Source organism: Epinephelus lanceolatus, chromosome 21 (assembly GCF_041903045.1).
Source record: "Epinephelus lanceolatus isolate andai-2023 chromosome 21, ASM4190304v1, whole genome shotgun sequence".
Taxonomy (NCBI): Eukaryota; Metazoa; Chordata; class Actinopteri; order Perciformes; family Serranidae; genus Epinephelus; species Epinephelus lanceolatus.
This window is the reverse complement of record NC_135754.1, coordinates 3,649,032-3,668,259: the sequence shown is the minus strand read 5'-3', so window position 1 is coordinate 3,668,259 and position 19,228 is coordinate 3,649,032. Positions and strand designations below refer to the sequence as shown.

At 45.5% G+C, this 19,228-nt stretch overlaps 1 protein-coding gene across 1 annotated transcript; it reads left to right on the top strand.

Moving 5' to 3' along the window:
* The first annotated feature begins 334 nt into the window (after positions 1-334).
* LOC117247462 (uncharacterized) lies at positions 335-4,009 on the top strand. The gene is made up of 3 exons (XM_033612042.2): positions 335-571; positions 1,213-2,283; positions 3,740-4,009. The coding sequence occupies exons 1-3, from the start codon at positions 335-337 to the stop codon at positions 4,007-4,009; spliced, it is 1,578 nt and encodes a 525-aa protein (XP_033467933.2).
* Positions 4,010-19,228: the final 15,219 nt, after the last annotated feature.

The window sequence follows — 19,228 nt, the reverse complement described above, 5'->3', positions numbered from 1 at the left end:
AAGCATTTTGGGAAATACTTACTTGCTTTTATATCTGAAAGTAAGATGGCAGGATAGATATTATTGTCATGTTTGTGTGTTACAGATTCATTTGGTAACTTTTATGAAAATAACTTTGTGTCATATTTACTGAAACTGTTACTTTATTTTGAAAGAAATGGAGTTAACTGTTTAACTGTTCAGGAGCAGGACCACGCCTCAACCACTCCTCCAATCACCTGACTAATGTATATATACCAGCACAGCTCTACCACAGGCCTGTCAGATCTCTCAAACATTGGTGACCCTATGTATCTCAGCAAGTGTGTTTTTCGTGTACTCACCAAGATGGATCATGTGCTGCAAGTCAACCCGTCCGGGTCCGACTCCGACGACTTGTACAACTCCCTGTTTGAGCCAGGTGATCCTGGCTCCGTCTCAGCAGTCTGCCGGTAGCCGACACTCCCAGGGGAGCCAGCTGTGCTCTGTGGTCCACATCCCTCGGTCTCGCTGTGGTTCTCCATTGGGCTCCATCAACAAGATCACCCCGACTCCTAGTGGGTCTCAGGGCTCCTCTCCTCCGTCCTCGCGGGTGGGAAATTGACGCCGCGTCCACAACTGTGGGAGCCAGTGGCGGTCTCCTCCTCCTCCTTCCCGCAGCAGTGCAGCGACTAGTCGACCTCGCTGCTCCCGCGGCACTCTGTCACACTCCGTCGCGCTCCACTCGGCCATCTCCACCATCACCACCGTCTGTCTTCCACTGCACCTCCTCCTCCTGTCATCCCCAGAGCCAAGGACGCATGTCCCATTGTCAACGTGCCGGTGTCAAAGGTCGTCGACAAGCGAGGACAGCCGACCCTCTATCAGGGCTGCCGCCTCCTGCACGTCTGCTCCTTCTGCGGGGGTGCTCATGCCAGGACCACCTGCCCCCACAATCCAACCAACACAGCAGCATGACTAGAACGTCACCTCGGCACGCCCATCAAGGTACGTGCACTCGCTGCTGCTGTCAGTGATCACCCTGATAAGCAATTTGTCGATTTTCTCATCTCTGGCTTCACTCACGGTTTTCACCCTGGCATGGAGGTGCTTCCTGATTCTTCCCACATGTGTCATCTTCAATCCGCTCTCACTGAGCCCGACACTGTCGACACGTTACTGGCAAAAGAGGTCACTGAGGGATTTATTGATAGGCCCTTTCGATCATCCTCCTTTCTCTGTATTCCGTATTAGTCCCATCAGTGTCGCCACACGCAAATACTCGGGGAAAAGAGGCTGATCATTGACCTGTCTTCCCCACATGGCTCCAACATCCCGAGCATCAACAGTCTTATTCCTAGCCTGGATTTTTCCATGCAGTACGCCACCATTGACCACGCCATGGCACTGATCCATCTGGCGGGACATGGGGCATGGCTGTCTGAGGCTGATATCACCAGCGCATTCAAGGTCTTGCCCATTCACCCTGACTTCCGGTGTTATTTTGGTGTCTGCTGGAAGGGGGCTTACTACTTCTCCATGCGCCTCACCTTCAGCTGCAAGAGCAGTCCCAAAATCTTTGACTCTTTATCCGAGGTTCTATGCTGGATCCTCTCCAACAATTACAGGCTCCCCTACGTGCTTCATCTCCTTGACGATTTTCTTGTCCTGACTCCTCCGTCCTCACCTCCTTGCCACGGTCTCACTACACTGAAGTCCATATTTTCTGACCTCAGTGTCCCTCTGTCCGAAGAGAAAACTTCAGGACCTGGCATGTCCATCGAGTTTCTGGGCATCACTCTGGACGCTCTGTCATTCCAGGCTTCACTGCCCTTGGAGAAAGTGCAGCGCATCTCGCTGCTCTTGTCTAATTATCTCCTGACAGACAGGTGCACCAAACGCCAGCTGCTCGCTCTCCTCGGGCACCTCAATTATGCCATCCGCATAATTCCACAGGCAAAATCTTTTCTTTCTCAACTGCTGACCAAAGCTGCATCCATTCCTTCTCTCCACAACCGTATGGTTCTAGACGACACTTGTAAAATGGAAATGCGCATGTGGCAGCAATTTCTGTCATCCTGGAACAGCATCTCATTCTTCTACGATGACTTCATCACTCATCCCGAGGATATTCAACTCTACACGGACACGGCTCCCTCTGTAGGTTTCGGCGGGTATTACGGGGGGAGGTGGTTTGCTGCTGCTTGGCCCTCCGAGTTCGAGTCCCTCGATGCAGAGTCACGCTCTCCCTCGTCTGCTCTGTACGAGCTGTATCCTGTGATCATTGCAACTCTAATTTGGGGGCATGAATGGTCTAAAAAATGCATCACTATTCACTAGGGTTGGGAACGATTAACCGATACGACCGGATATCCGGTTTGACAAGTGAGAGATACGGCTACGTCGGTAGCAGCCTCCTCAACCGATACAAATCAGCCATGAATCCTTAGATGAATCGATTGTAGAGTCATGGATTCGGGTATCGCGAGACTAGCAATCGGTTGACTGGCTTTAACAGTTTGCATCTTGAAAACAACGGCGGCGGCATGCTCCGTAGCAGGCATTACTGACAACGATAATGGATGTAAACATCAGTGCCAGCTTGACTGGTGGAGATGAGGAACAGAAGCTAATACTGGTTAGATAAACCAGGGAGCAGCCAAGCCGCAGCAGAAACTAAAGGCGAATCCTGCCGGTTATGGGTTGAACGCGGGGACACAGACAGAAATACGTATTCCTGTCAAATACGGTGGCGCATGATAATGGCCTCCTGGCAACCGAGAAGCCCGGCTCCAGGTCCAAGAAGTCTTCGTCGGTGTCATGACTGCCCAGAAATACCAGCCCAGCCCTGGCAGCACACAGGTATGTGGCGTGTCAGAGGAGAAACGAGCAGTTCACATTTCCACAAACCTCACCGCACTTTAGGGACTGTTCTTTACTTGTTAGGGGAGGAGGGTGGCTGGTTGATTTTTATTTTATTTATTTATTTTGATCCCCCCTATGTAAATCACTGATTGATGCTGTTTTTGAAGTATGAATAAGTCAATAAGTAATTTATTCCATTGAAATATTATTGATGTATTATAGAAAAGTGATTTATCTTTTTATAAATGACAGAGTGTAGCAAACACAGAGAAATAGTCTGACATGCTCTCAGTGATAAGCTGCTAGTCATCACAGTCCATGATATCAACTAATAACAGGAGATGTCAGATTCTGCCCCTACATTGCATGTTATTATTTTATTCTGCTTTATGTTTATATTGTACAGCGTTATAATAAACTTTATTCCAGACTCAAGTCCATATAAGATACATACAAAAACACAGAAAATACCATAAAAACAACACAACAAGTACTGTAGGTTTAAAACACTTAAATTTTACTTAAAGTTCACTTCACTTAAAGTTTAAAACTTCTTCTCATTTTTATATTGATATATTGATAAATACATTTGACATGTGATTTTGTTGTTGTTTGTCTTTTTATTTTATTTTTGCCAGTGCCATACAGCAACAATGCTTGGGGATGTGGTCTTTTACAAATTTGAAAATACTGTAAGAATGTCACTTTTATAGAATTGGCTTCTTTATTTTATAATGTATGATTAATGTCTACATCAACAAATGTTAACCATAGAATCGTATCGAATCGTATTGTTCCTACACTGTATCAAATCGTATCAAATCGTTCTGTATTAAAAATATATCGTTTTTGAATCGTATCGTAACCCGTGTATCTAGATACGTATCGAATCGTCTATCACAGAGAGATTCCCAACCCTACTATTCACTCTGACAACACAGCAGTAGTAGATATAATCAGTAAAGGCCGTTCCCGTTCCCCAGCCATCATGCCATTCACCCGCAGACTCACTCTCATCTCCGCTCAGCATCAATTCATCCTCCGTGCGTCTCACATTCCCGGTCACCACAACGCCATCGCTGACTCACTCTCCTGCTTCTCTTTCCAGAAATTCAGATGCTTGGCTCCAGACTCGGATGTCCATCCCACACCAATCCCACCGTTTTCAGTGACCATATTCAATTAAATCCTCATCTGGCAAATCTCACTCGCACCTCCCAAGAAGCCATCCTTAACAGTTTAGCACCAAGCACGCTATCTGCTTACCTCACCGGCTGGAATTCTTTCAAGAATTACCACGCCACTTATCATCTACCATTTCCCTCTCTGGACGCCATGTCCATGTGCAACTTCATCACACACTGTCATACTGTAACAAAGATCCAGGCCTCCAGCATACAAACATATCTGGCTGGTATCAATTTATTCCATAAGTTATCTACCGGCCTCCCTTGTCAGTCAATCTCGCACTCTCACGTCACCATGCTAATCAAAGGCTTACGAAAGCATGAACCAGCGCTGACAGCCAGACGCCTTCCTCTCACCTCCGATCTGCTCTGCCGCTGCATACGCACTCTGCGATCTGGTTACATTTCTCTCACAGTCGACTTAACACTGGAATCAATGTTTCTACTCACTTTCTTCGGATTTCTGAGGTGCTCTGAATTTGCTCCAACCTCATCTGTCTACGATCCTTCCCCTCATCCCAGTCTATCCGACATCAACACTCACACTTCCAACTCGCTCATATTCACACTCCGCAGGAGTAAAACCAATCAGTTAGGAGTATCCTTTCCCATCTACATCTTTCGCCTCAACTCCTTTCTCAGCCCGCATGAGCCACTGACCAGATACATCCACACCCGGTATTCCGCCCACGCTTCACCACAAGATCCCCTCTTCCTCACCGAAACAGGGAGGATGGCCACCCGTTTCTGGTTCCAGAAACACTTCCATAATATCCTCCGTCTCTCCGGAATTTCATCAGATCATTACTTCATTACAAATGTTCCGCATCGGCGCTGCCTCCTCAGCCGCCAGATCAGGAATTTCAGACCAAGTCATACAGGTCCTCGGCCGCTGGTCTTCACAAGCATATCAAACCTACATCCACAGTAACCTCAATGATCTCCGTCTAGCACACGACAGACTAAGCCTCACTTAATCAGACTCTTTTGGGGGCTTCCTAACAGCATGGGCTCATCAGAACACGAGACGGAACCCCCACACTGAGTCTCTCCGCCCACATCTACACCTCACCCAGTCCGACCCTCTGATGACGTCATCTCCATCCTGTTCATTCACCTGCAAATCTGCACTCCCCCATTCATCACCACCCCATTCATACCCATTTCTCTGACAATCACATCTTCATTAAATCTTTAAACTGCATATCAGTGTGGTGTGGTCCTTGCGAGTGAAATACATTTCAATCAGGTGAAACAGGAGAATGAAGTAAAAAAAACAGTGTAGAGATTGACAGATGATTTGTGTTGATTAAAATTTTCAAAGCAGTCTTTGATACTTGGACACTGGAGGAAGTTTTTTTGTGTTCAAGGGACATCTAAGCAGTAGCAAAATAAATCCCCCCCTGGAGTCCAGACACTGGTGGTGGTGGTGGCTGATGACTCTGAGGTTGCTGACTGCTGAAATGGAGGTGGCTGATGAATCCGTAAAGACTCGGTGGTGATGGGGAGGTGGAAGGCGTGCATGACTGAAGCAAGAAAGAACTATGGCAGAGAAAGAACCATATTTAAAATGAGGAGCAGTAAGATGATAGGCTGACAGAGAAGGTGTGTTGCAAACCTGGTCTCACTCTGAAGTTGTCGAAAACTGGCGCTTGGTCAGTGACTGCAGGCATCAGACACAGAGAAAAGCCGTCCTTTCGTGTTGGCATGATATGTGGCTGGTTGCGATTACTGTTTAATGGTGCTTGGCGATGTCAGGGGGAAATGAGGCAGGACAACAACAAAGTTAAAGTGGCAAAAGTCTGAGTAGGGTGGGCGGGAGGCATGGGCCCAACAACCACCAACTTTTGCCCGGGAGGCCAATGTTCGCTTCCTGTAAGATTGTCAAGCCAAATCCTGTTCTTTTTTCCTAAACAAAACCATGTCCTTTTGTTGCCTAAACCCAACCACATGCGTCTTTGCAAAACATAACCACGTGCATTTGTTGTTGAAGGAAAAAAACGTCAATTTGCAGTGTTGTACTATCAAATGTGTGTATTTTGAAAGATACTGTATGCAAACTGCATTTCCTGTGAAAACGGAAGTGTATTTTGAAATCAGACAATGCATGTACAGTAACAGGCTCAAATTGACACAACATGCCAGAAAGTCAACAACCAACGCACCCAGGGTACCTTGCACGTCATGTGTTGACATGGAACGTCCATGACCAAACGTCAATATGGGATGAGGTCGGAGTTACAGTGTGTTGATGCTGCTGTTCTATTAGTTGATTGTGAATCAGCAGAAGAATAGCTGATGACTCAATTGAAAGACCCAAACCATGACACCTAGAGACAGTAGGTGAGCATGTGTGCAAGTAGTGACTAGCAGGGTGAGAAAGAAACTTACAGCCTGAGCATGACAAGAATTGTCTTCCTGATTGAACTTTCACTAGAGCTTCATGAGACACATAGGGCCCTATTTAGATGGTCTAAAACGCAAAGCACCAGGCATGCAGCGCATGGGCGTGTCCCAGTCACTAGCTAGTTAGACAGCGCGTTTTCAGACTGTGTGCCATGGCGGAGAGTCTAAAAGGGTTGGCATTACTCTGTGAATTAGTCATGGGTGTGTTTTGGGCGTATCATTTAATAAGCCAATCAGAGTGTCACCTCTCATTCCCTTTAAAAGAGGCATGACTGGAGCGCACGGCGGAGAGCTAGTTAGATGGTGGACCTACCAACTGGAAAGAGTGAGCGTTTTACAACTGAGGAGACGATAAATGTATCTCTATATCGACTGTCCCGTCACATCTGATGTCAGATCAAAGGGGTTTGGCACCGTTTGGCATGTTTGGCACGCGTAATGGAAACCCAACCTGATTTGATTAACACAGCTGCAAACTTATAAATTCACATCCCTCTCAGCCAGCCACAAACAGCCACAGCATCAAATAGGGAGTATATATTCAGCATGTCATCTTAGAAAAGCCAAAAGAAAAGAAACAGAGAGAGCCCACGCACGAGAGAAACACTGTCAACAAATTGTAAATTATTCAATTTATTTTATTTTAACCCGGGAGGTTAGAGAGCCCAGCTACCTCTCTAGCATCCTGAACCCCCCCGCCTGAAGGTGCAGGAAAGGCTGGTCCCGTGGCTGCACCCGGGCCCGTCTGGTCTGGCTGCGCGCTGGCTGCGGAGCTGGGGTCATCCTCCTCCTCCTCCTCCTCCTCCTCCTCCTCCTGACAAGATGATCTTCAGTTTTACATTCTAAAAGCTTTTTTTTTTACATATACATTTGTAGCCTACTTGTAGGGCTATAAGTTTACGTTTTTAGTTCACAGAAGCTGGTTATTGTTGTGTTTATGTCAAAATAAAGTTTATCAAACATTTTCACATCTTTGATTTTGTGATTTACATGCCAAAATTATCACAATTCAATTGGGAAAGACACGTTCATTTTACAGGCTATGCATCATCAGCCCGTGGAGGTCTGCTCGCAGTTCCGTATATTCGGACACTGCGAGGTTGGACCTCCCGGATTATGATGATCATTATTACTGCAATTAGATCATTCTGATTAATGACTGACCATTAAGACGTGTTTCTGATAAATATTTTAATGTGCACAATAATAATCTTTCACACTGTAATCATATTTTTATTTGTTATCTTTTGCCTATATGTGGCTGCTCCGTGTGTGTCTGAGCAGAGTGCATGCGTGTTGTGCACCCACCTAGAGACGCGTATTACTAACTTTTTTAACAGCGAAATACAGCGCCGTTGACTTTAGACCAGGTTTTTGTTGGTCACTGGCGCATTTGCTTTTTATGTCATCTAACTAGCAACACGCCATGACCGCGCCTGACCACTCCTCATTTTTAGACCAACACACCCAGAGAAGCGCAAGTTCATTTGCTAGTTAGACGAAGAGGGTGCAGGGTGTGAAAATGACAACTGCATTTGCATCTAAATAGCAATGACACTTGCGACATGGATTATGCGCCCTCTGCCGTCCACCTTAGACCATCTAAGTAGGGCCCATATTCTTTGAAAAAAATCCTCCTCCTCTTCCCACTGCCTTTTAATGGCATTTACTAGATTCAGACTACAGTGCGGTCAGTGTTACCGTCACCAGACCTAGGGGTAATCTGGACGGGTCCATGTCATTGGTTCGACAGCCCATTGGTTCGATATCCCATTAGTCCGACTGTCCGTGGTGCTGAACGGCTCGCGGCGGGCGTATGGTGCGCCGCGACCGGCTTGAGGCGGAGCAGGCTCACGGCTTATGTGTTTGCCACTTTCTTTTTCATTTTAACCCACACCATGATCTTTTCCTGACCCTAACCAAGTGGTTTTTGTGCCTAAACCTAACCAGACCTTAACCACAGGGCATCATGATGATTTCGGAACGGACTTCGGAACAATGAGTTTAATATGGTCGGAACAATGGGATGTCGAACCAATGGGCTGTTGAACCAATGGGCAGTTCCCATCTGGACGGCAGCAAGGATTACACAGGCTAGGGAGCACTGTGTAGCTAAGAGATAAACCTTTCTGTGGATTGATAGAGAGAGGACCAAAGTTAGTGTCTTCCTCATGCCAGAGCTTGTTTATTTCTGCATACACTTCTCAGTCACATTATACCACTAGTTCTCTGCTCAAAGTGCATTAATATCAAACAATTCACACACTCATATGCAAACAAACTGACAATAAATAATGTAAACATTCAGTACAAAGGAAAATAAATACACATAAATTCAAAATACTGTAACATATACCACATAATACAAACTGATGTAACTCAAAATGCATGTACAAAAATAATATAACTCAAAACACACATTCACTTTACTATCATTCAATATCAGCAATATCATTCATATGTTACACGTACAGTCCTGCTCACTCTCATATAACATGAGCGTAACATCAACAAAACCTTCCTATAACATTTACACACGTTATACTCTCACACACACTTGCACTTAACCTCAGCGCTAAACAACATGTATATATATAGTATATATAATCTTGTTCATCTTACTATATATATATATATATATATATAGTAAGATGAACAAGATTATTTACACAAACAGAATATACAGCCAGGGTGAAATGGGGTTATTGCACAAGTTACATTGGGTTATTGCAGTGTGTGTCAAAAAGTCTCAGGGCCAGAGGGAGGAGTTGTACAGTTTGATGGCCACAGGCAGGAATGATTTCCTGTGGCGCTCAGTGGTACATCTTGGTGGTATGAGTCTCCCACTGAAAGTACTCTTGTGCCTGACCAGTGCATGGTGGAGTGGGTGTGAGACATTGTCCAAGATAGTTCGTAGCTTAGACAGCATCCTCTTCTCTGACACCACCATCAGAGAGTCACACTCCGTTCCCAAAACGTCACTGGCCTTGCAGATCACTTTGTTGAGTCTGTTGGTGTCCGCCACCCTCAGCCTGCTGCCCCAGCACACAACAGCATAGAGGATAGCACTGGCCACCACAGACTGTGTTGTGGTGAGTAAAAGCCCCGCCACTTTTTGTTAATGTTATTACTTTATGTCCAACCGTGAGGATGTAACATTGTTTGCTAGCTTGATGCTAATGACAAAGTGCCTCTGCTGTTTCACACCATCATTTCCCCCTTTTACTCTGTGTGGTAACATCCCTAGAGGAAATATAAAAAATGCTGGGGTGTTGTTGTCATACAGTCTACGGCAGCAGATTGTTTTGTGTTTCTACTGGTCAAAGTGACGGCTGTGATTGGAGAATTGGATCTCAGTGAAGGGCAAGTGGTCCATAACTTTAATTTTGGAGACAAAAAAATGTAGGCTTAGCGCCCTGTGGTCCATTGCCCAATAGGAAATGTAGAATACTCAAAAGTACTTTAAAAGTACTTGAGTTACTTTTCTCGGGGAGTAACGGTAGAAGTACTTTTAAAGTAATTGAGTTACTTTACTCAGGGAGTAACGCAGTAAAGTAACTGGTTACTTTAAAAGTAATCAAAGTACTTTATTACGTTACATTTTTTTAAAGTAACCCTTACCTAACTCTGCTCGTGAACTATTAATTATCCTTTGTGTTGCATGTTACGTTATGTCATGTTACGCCACGTTACACTACATAACAAACATACTCGATTTAACCTAAGACATGATCCTTTTCATGAGTCATTCACAGACTGTTGTTGTGCTCCCATGACCCTGTATCCTGGCTCCATCCCCTTTTCCCGGATTTGTATTTTCTGGCTGTAAGTGATTGTGCCTGCATTCTGGGTAGGATGGAGCCATGGTGGTTAGGTTTGTATGGAATTACTCAAGGTGCATTTCAGCTGTGTTTAAACAACCCTCTTTGACTTCCCCTTGGAATTTCCTCTCTGGGGAATCCCTGCTGCCATCTTAAGTGGCACTCTATTTCTCTGAAATCTCAAGTGGGCTTCAGTGTGATTGACCCTGTGAGGGCTGAGAGAGAGAGAGTGAACAAGACATAAACTCTGGGGCCACATCTAACCTGGAATGCAATGTGATCATTTCCCCATTACATCACATGATAGAAGCTACATTTTTAACTTTAAGTACAAACATTATGTAGAGGCTTTAGAGTCAATCCATGCCTTTCTGTGTATTATTATTGTTATTGTTATTTATCAGGCTTCCCTATGGTGAGTGTGTTCCATTTGAAATCCTTTACTCCCTTTGCATCTGCCATTGCGCCTAAGCTGCCAAGATGTGTCTGTTAGCTCCTTAAATACAGAAGCATTTCTACTTAATACTGAAGTTGGCTTCTGATTTGCATCTTGATATCAGAATTAAGGGGAAATGTAACTGACACTACATTTTGGCCAGTTCTCTTTTTTCCCCGCTAAAAGCCCCAATGCTACCAAAAAAGACATTTTACATTTGTGAAACCTTTATTCTATTTATGGAAACAGATAAAAGGGCAATTACACATTTTCTTCTCTCCTTCCACACCAGGTCCAGCCAAAAGCACTTAAATGTGTAAAACCAGGGCCACTGTACATTAAAAGAGGACTAGATAGACTGTTTAAAACGTATTTTCATATTTCTGAAACCCCCCCTTGTATATTTGTGAACACAGGAAAGGCAGCGATTCCATTACTTTTCTCCATCCAGATAACATTAGATCAGGTCAAAAAGCACCATATTTAGATTTAATCAAACCTGGACTATATTTACAAGCAGGCTCCACAATCAATGTAGGAAACCCAGTAAAATTGGTCTTTATTTATTTTTCCATATATGTTAGGGGTGTAACAGTTCACAACAGTCTGGTATGACACAGTGGTGTCACGGTCACGGTGGGGTATGTTTCTGATACAGCAAAAAGCAGATATTTCCTTGATTTTTAAAATGTTTAACCCTTTAACGTCCTGCGAGAGCACATTTTGAGTCACTGTATCTTGATGAGAAATGACTGAGCTATCACTACCATTCGGTTTAGGTATGCTATCCAAAATAAATAAATAAATAAATATCGACTTCACCGCGGCTTTTTTTCACCGCCTGTACAGGAAGTCACAGACACACTTACATCCTGTCTGGCATGATGTCAATTAATTAAAAAAGTGATCAGACTCATATATCAGTTTGTTTTCAGTCTCCAATTGTTTTAATTATGATAGATTAATTTATTTAAATGCTTTACAGGTGATCTGTAGTTTATGTTCATGGTTTATCCTCCATTTGACATGAACTCTTCTAAATAAGCATCATATCAGTTTGACCTGTCCCCTCAACTACACAGGCTAAATAAACTGTGTTTTACTATAAGATTCATATTTTCAGGAAAAAAATACAAGACAACAGCTTTCATTAAGGCTCAGTCAGATACAGTCAGGACTTCACATCTGTGTTATTTTAAGAATCCTCACATCCCACTGACCGCAAGTCTCTGTGTAATGTTAAACACTTCAATAATTAAAACAGTCTAATGTTAATATACAGTAGACTACATATAGTTTATGATGAATGTATTTAGTCTCTGACAACTGAACTTCACCATCAGTCATACAACATGTTTTCTGTCACAGAATAAACCTTCAAATCAGACAAATAATCTTAATCTCTAAAATTCAACAAAAATGAAAAGTTTATCTAAAACGTCATCTTGTTGAGTCGACATCTGAACCAATCAGCTGTTAGATCAGGTGAGAGCTAGGCGGTGCAGTTGATGGAGAGCAATTGCAGTGCCTCACTCTAAAAACTGCGGGCGCCTCGCTCTTGCGGTTTTATCGCCGTCCACTTCTGTAATACGTCAGAGCAAGTCGGCATGAAGTCAAACACAAAACTATAACCGGCATGCATTGTGCACCGATCGCCGGTGATCAGTCTGTCATGATGAACGACCTGAGGCCGCTCCACAGAATCCAGGGGGTTGATGATGCGGTACGTCAGTGCAGCTTCCCCACCCGAGGTCAGCACTTGCATGACCCGATAGGGGCCCTCCCAATGTGGCGCCAGCTTTGTGCAACTCTCTGTGGGATTACTCAGCCACACCAATGCGCCCACTCCATAGGCACGGTGGCAGCCACCCTCGTCATGATACAGTTTCTGTCTCTCTTGAGCCTCTGCAGAGTTAAGCCTGGCTGTGCTGAAGGCCGACTCTAGCCGCTCTACTTTGGATGACGCATACTCTGTCAGGGATCCCGAGCCCAGAGAGTCCAAAACACTAGAGGGCACAAGCACGTCAGCAGGGACCCGTGCCTCGCGTCCATGCATGAGGTAGAAGGGGCTGAACCGGATGCTGGCATGTTTGGAGGTGTTATAAGCAAAAGCCACCTGCTTCACATATGTGTCCCATTCACCCCCCTGGGAAAGCAACATCTTAGCCAGCTGATCGATCAAAGTCCTGGTATGGCGCTCCACCATACCATCAGACTTGGGGTTGTAGGCAGTGGTGCGCGTCTTTTTTATCCCCAACAATAGGCAGAGGCTCTGGATGACCTCTGCTTCAAACTGGTGGCCCTGATCACTGTGCAGGACTTCTGGCACCCCATGGACTAATACATAATCCTCATACAGGCAGCGAGCCACTGTGAGAGCCGTCTGGTTTGGCAGCGCATACAGAGCAACAAACTTTGTGAAATAGTCCTCCACTACCAAGACATACCTGTTCCCCCGAGAAGTCAGTGGCAGCTCCAGAATATTCGCGGCCAGCCGTTGCATCAGGCGGCTAACCTGGGACCCACCCATGGGTGCTCTCTGTCCAGGGACTGGACACCTGCGGGTCTGACAGGCTCTGCGTTGTTCACACCACTGTCTTATGTCCCTCAGCATGAAAGGCCAGTAGTAGGATTGTCTTGCCTTTTCCCACACACGCTCAGCTGAAAAGTGTGCAGAAGCTGGCCCTCCATGCAGCTGCTGAAGAAGCTCTGGATCCAAGGATGCAGGGACCACGACCTGAATACGCCACTCCCCTGTGGTTGCAGACTGCTCCGTTCGACACAGCAGTCCCTCAGTGACCGACAAACAGTGAAACTCAGTCCATAGCTTCCTCAGGCTGGCTGAAGACCCTCTGTGGAGTCTGTGAGGCGGTCTTGTCGCACCCCGCTCCAACCAAGCCAGCACAGTACTGATGTCTGAGTCCTCATGTTGCAATGTCCACAATTCAGAGTCACTGCCACAGAGAGAATAGGCAGGAACGTGGCCCATTTGTGACAAAACGCAGTCCGGCACCCCCACCGAGGCAATAGTTTGCGTCCCCGCCAAAGGGGAGTCCAAATAAACTGGGCTGGGGGAAACAGGTCGGCGAGACAGAACATCAGCGTTTGTATGGCGGGAACCGTCCTTGTGAACTATGACCCAGTCAAACGGGTCCAGCTCTAACACCCACCTGCCTCTCCGTCCAGTAGGGTCATTATCAATAGCCATGCGCTGGAGGCCCAGCAATGGATGATGATCTGTTATGATGGAAAAGGCAGAGAGTCCAACATAGTGCTTGAATTCGTGCACAGCCCACACAATAGTCCATAGCTCTCTGTCAAAAGTGGACCACCATTTCTGTGTGTGTGTGAGGGCCTGGCTGGCATAGGCTACCACCTTCTCACGTCCCTCATCGTCCTGTGCCAGCACCGCCCCCACTGATTCCTTAGAAGCATCAGTGTACACCTTGAAAGGAGCTGCAAAGTTAGGCATCATCACCACTAGTGAGGAAGTGAGCACCTGTTTGAGGTAGGTGAACGCCACTGCACACTCATCAGTCCACTCAAAGGGCACATTTTTACCCGCCAGGCGATTCAGCGGTGCAGCATGTCTGGAGGAATCCCGCACAAACCTCCTATAATATGAGCACAGGCCCACAAAGGCCCTGACCTCTGAGGGGTTGTGGGGGGTCGGCCAGGTTCTCACCTTATTGGTATTCCGTGGGTCTGGTTGGAGGCCATGAGAGGAGACTACATGGCCCAGGAACACAACATGGTCCCTGGAAAAGTGACATTTTTTTGGATTGAGCTTCAGGCCTGCCTGCTGTATCCTGGACAGGATTTCCTCCAGATGTAGGAGGTGGTCCTCGAAGGTGGGACTGTAGATTAGTATATTGTCCAAGTATACCATGCAGATATGCCATGGCAGACCTCTCAGGATGAGCTCCATCATGCGCTGAAATGTGGCAGGTGAATTGGTCAGGCCCATAGGCAGGGCCCGCCACTGGTACAAGCTCCTGCCTATCGTAAAGGCCGTTTTCTCTCTGTCCTCCTCAGCTACGTCTACCTGCCAGTAGCCGTTTGAGAAGTCAATTGTGCTGAACCAGGAGGAGCCTGCCAGGGCATCGAGGCTGTCGTCCACTCACGGGAGGGGGTGCGAGTCTTTGATTGTCACTGAGTTGAGACGACGATAGTCAATGCAGAACCTCCACTGTCCCCCTTTCTTCTTAACCAGCACCATCAGGGATGCCCAGGGGCTGCAACTCTCCTCCACAACCCCATCAGCTAGCAGCTCCGTCACTTGATGTTCAATCTCAGCTCGTTTCTCTGGAGTCGCACGATAAGCGCGCTGCTTGATAGGGGGATGGTTGCCAGTCCTGATGTGGTGTTTAACTAGTGTGCACTTGCCTGTGTTCCTGTCCGACAGGTTGAAAACACTAGAAAACTTCTGCAGCAGTTCTGACAGCTCTACTCTCTGCTGTGCAGTGATAGGTGACTCATCCAGGGAGACAGGGCCTGCAGGTGCTGGTGGTGTGGCTGCTTCCTCGCCTGTAGCACAGGGGGGTGGTAGAATGTCAGCTTCTCCGACCAGGTAAAATTCACCCAGGTGCAACCCCCGTTTAAACTCAACTGCTTCCCCTGTGGGATTGAGAATGCGGGCTAAGGTGACACCGTTTTTCACCCTGTTGACTGTGGGAGTGACTACAAGTCCTGTTGTCTCTGGAATAGTAGGCTCCAAATAGCCATCAAAGTCTCTGGCAGGCAAGCCAGCACCACCAGGTGAGAGAACATTCACAGGCACCAGGGCCTCACTCGGGGGGGAATGGTCATGACATCAGCAAGGGACACGTTACATAGGCTGACCAAACGTCCTCTTTTGCCCGGACATGTCCACTTTTTACGTCCGGGGCGTCCGGGGTTTTTTTTATAAACTGATGATAATGTCCGGTTTTCCATGTGTTTGTGTGTGTGTGTGTGTGTTAGAGTGCGGCACAGGCCGCATATTTCTGTCCGAACCCGAACCGAGCCCGACATTATTTAATGACCAAAGCACTGACTTTGTGTCACACAGTTGTTATGGTTACAGGCCGGGCGGAGAGGGAGAGCTCCGTGTTTGAGATGGGAGCGGGAGGCGGGAGGTCCAATGCTTCCAGCGAGACGAGAGGGAGAAATAACACAAAATAAGATAAAATAGGAAAAACCTGTCTCCCTCTTTTATTTTATTTTCAGCGTTTAATCAAGTCAGAGGCCGGCGGCTGGAGGTCCAAGACTTCCAGCGAGGGGAGAGGTTGAAACAAACAGCCAATGTGTGTGTGTGTGTGTGTTATGTTCAGGTGTTGTCACGTAAATAACAGTGCCCAAGCAATAAACAGGACAGACAATAGGATTTTATTTATTTTTACACTACATTTTCACTGAAAGCTAACCGAATCCGACCTGAGCCCGAATACAATTTATAGCTACATTTTTGACCAAACCCGGCCCGACCCGTCGGGTACCATCGGGCTCGGATCGCCACACTCTAATGTGTGTATGTGTCCCCTATTGGGGCCTATCTGAATTTCTGTCTTTGAGATATATTATTTTGTAATATAACTAAATTTTCTATCCATACATATAAATTTTAAATATATTAAAATGATAAGGCATCTTTGAGTAAGCTGCGAGTATCATTTAAGTAGGCTATGTCGTGGCCGGCCGAGTGTCCTCTTTTTTGGAAATCAAAATATGGTCACCCTAACGTTACAGCATTCAGGGATCAACTCACCACCCCGAAGCAGGGGCACAGTAACATCCCACCACTGCCACCAATGTAACCGAGCGTCCCGGGGTTCTTATAACTTTGCAACTAATAATAAACGGACAGGAGTCGGGATAATGTGTTCAGTGGCAACCACCTCTCTTTTACCCAGAGCGTCAACAGCAACACACACACAACGCCGGGACTCCGCCAACCACAGCCCCACGGCAACTCTGGAGGGACACCATACTTTACCAGGCATTTCTGTATGCAGTCTGTTACACTAGCGCTAGCTAACGTTAGCTGGCATTAGCTAACATGACCTAATTCTATAAGTTGTCCTCAGCAAAATCCAAACGCTATAATGCAACTGCAAATGGAAATTCAGTCATATCCAATCATTTCCTTGCCAAACATCATTTCCAACTTGATTTGAATCATATTCTAAGACTAGTTACTGCTAGCTAACACTAGCTAACATTAGCTAACATTAGCTATTTTTAAAAGTTGTCTTCAGCAGAATCCAAAAGCATAAGAAATTACTTAAACAAAATCCCACTGTAGGTTAGGGCTTGCCTCAAAATGATGGCTAAATTACATGTAGGCTACTAAATTAACATTAGCATACTATCAATAGCCTGGTATTATCTAGCCTATTTGGTAGTGATTATCTCCTCAGCTAATACTGCACAGGAATGACAATTTCCTCAACTATAAGTGAAACTAAAGCGATTTTAAGAAGAGAACTCACCTGTTCTTTGTTAGTTCATCAATGAAATCAAGAACCCTTAAATTGCGGGTAAATCTGGCTTTAGTTTTATGAGACCATCTTCTAATGCTGCGTTCCAGGCAAGTTTCTGAGCCCGTAAGTCACCACTTCAAGTCACGACTCACAACTTCATAGCGTTCCAGGCAAGTCACGCCAAACTCTCAAAGCAACATGGCGGACCGTGCGGGGTTTATGTTTGTTTATGATCACTTCTGTCACCAAAGGTGCTGGTTCCTTGCTCATTTGAGCAAAACGGAGGAGGAGAAACAGCGCATAAGGTCACAGATGCTATCATATTTTATTTTACGTTATCTGTGTGTTTGGAAACGTATTTTGTATTGATTTATTCTTGCACTGAAAACCAGCTGTTAGAGCAGCTGCCAATAATGCGTTAACATTAGGGTTATTTTATGTCTATTTCTCACCGTGTATCACCTGCATCAACACTGCATCCACAGGGCTGCCATTGTTGTTTAGAGTAAGGTAATTGGTTTAGAGGGCTGTGTGACGTCAGAAAGCGTAATTGGGAGTACATCGATCTGGTAAGTCATCGGTGGTAAGTTATGGGTTTGACTGCCATTCCAGTGGACTTTCATGGGTAGAAGGTTGTAAAAACATGAGTTACAGGTTGCCTGGAACGCACCATAAATACTGGGGTGAAAAACACAACCTGGCGCCATAAAGAGACAGTATTTGATTGATCCTTCTGTAAATATTCCAAAAGATGATTGGGCCACAGATAGAACCTTGTAACTCCAAGACTGAGTGTAACTTTGTAGATAGAACCTTTTTGTTTTCTGAATAAAACACCCAAAATTAATTTTATTTTTTAAAAACACCTTAAATAATGTTCACAAGTTATACCAGAGTAAGAATATGTAAATAACTCAATTTCGACAAAAATGTCAGATAGAACCTTATTATTCTAGGGTAGCGATCTTATGTACTGGTTTCTCATTCAATAAAACACTCACTCAAGATGTGAGTGAGTGTACTCAAGATGTGAGGGGGTGTATTAGGGACCTTGCACTATCTTGAATTTTCATTTGCCTTGAATTTCCAACAGAAAGACTTGAGTCTTACAGGTGCATTGTGAAATCCATAAGCTCATGGTTAAGTGACTATTGACGTCAGTGACACTGTTCAACAGATCTATCAAAATTGCTGATATGCAACCATCTTGTCATGACATCAGATAAGTGGAGCTGTGAGACCTTGGTATTGACAAAACTTTGCAAAATAAAAGACTCTTCCTGCATTTTTCAATCCCACTCAGAGTTTGAGTTTCTCTGACATGTCTGGAATGTAGCGCCAGATTTTTCAAAGCAAGACTGTGTAGCGTACAGTATTAGTGTGTCTCTGTATTACCTCATCCTACTTGTTAGTTATTTGGTGTGAGCTCAGTACACTAAGCTTGTCAGAATTGGGTTTTAATTTATTAGTTGTTATGGAAACAGTAGCTGAGGCTTAAGTGAGAAGTTTCCTCCTGTTTTAGGGTTTTATTGTATTTCTACTATTTTTTTGTATCAATCTTCTCATCCTCTTTTTAATACAATCAATCAATTTTATTTATAAAGCCCAATATCACAAATCACATTTCGCCTCACAGGGCTTTACAGCATACGACATCCCTCTGTCCTTAGGACCCTCGCAGCGGATAAGGAAAAACTCCCCCAAAAAAACCCTTTAACGGGGGAAAAGAGGAATACACTGTCCACCTTTTCCCGGACCGCCAGCTGGACTCTGGGTGTGGGAGACGGCCGGACCACTGACTGGACTCTGGGAGTAGGGGTTGGCTGGACAGCCAAATGGACTCAAGCAGGTGTTGGCCAGGCTGCCAAAGCAGAAACAGGATTTGCGTCTGCCAGGATCCCCGACGCCAGAACAGGAGAGGCGCCTGCCAGGATCCCTGACGCCGGAACAGAAGAGGCGTCTGCCGGGACCTCCAACGCCAGAACAGGAGAGGCGTCTAACTTTACAGCCTGACAAAATATGCTTTAAGGTTGCGGTACCTGAACACAATGGGCATGATGGGTCCCCATTTACCCACAGTTTTAGGTTCTGGGG

What these genes read in the sequence shown, in the direction of transcription:
- LOC117247462 (XM_033612042.2), top strand. Translation starts at nt 335, where the DNA reads ATGTGCTGCAAGTCAACCCGTCCGGGTCCGACTCCGACGACTTGTACA. An exon ending in CCTCTCCTCCGTCCTCGCGG is followed by an intron (nt 572 to 1,212) that starts GTGGGAAATTGA and finishes ATTCCGTATTAG; the next exon opens with TCCCATCAGTGTCGCCACAC. An exon ending in ATGAATGGTCTAAAAAATGC is followed by an intron (nt 2,284 to 3,739) that starts ATCACTATTCAC and finishes GAGATTCCCAAC; the next exon opens with CCTACTATTCACTCTGACAA.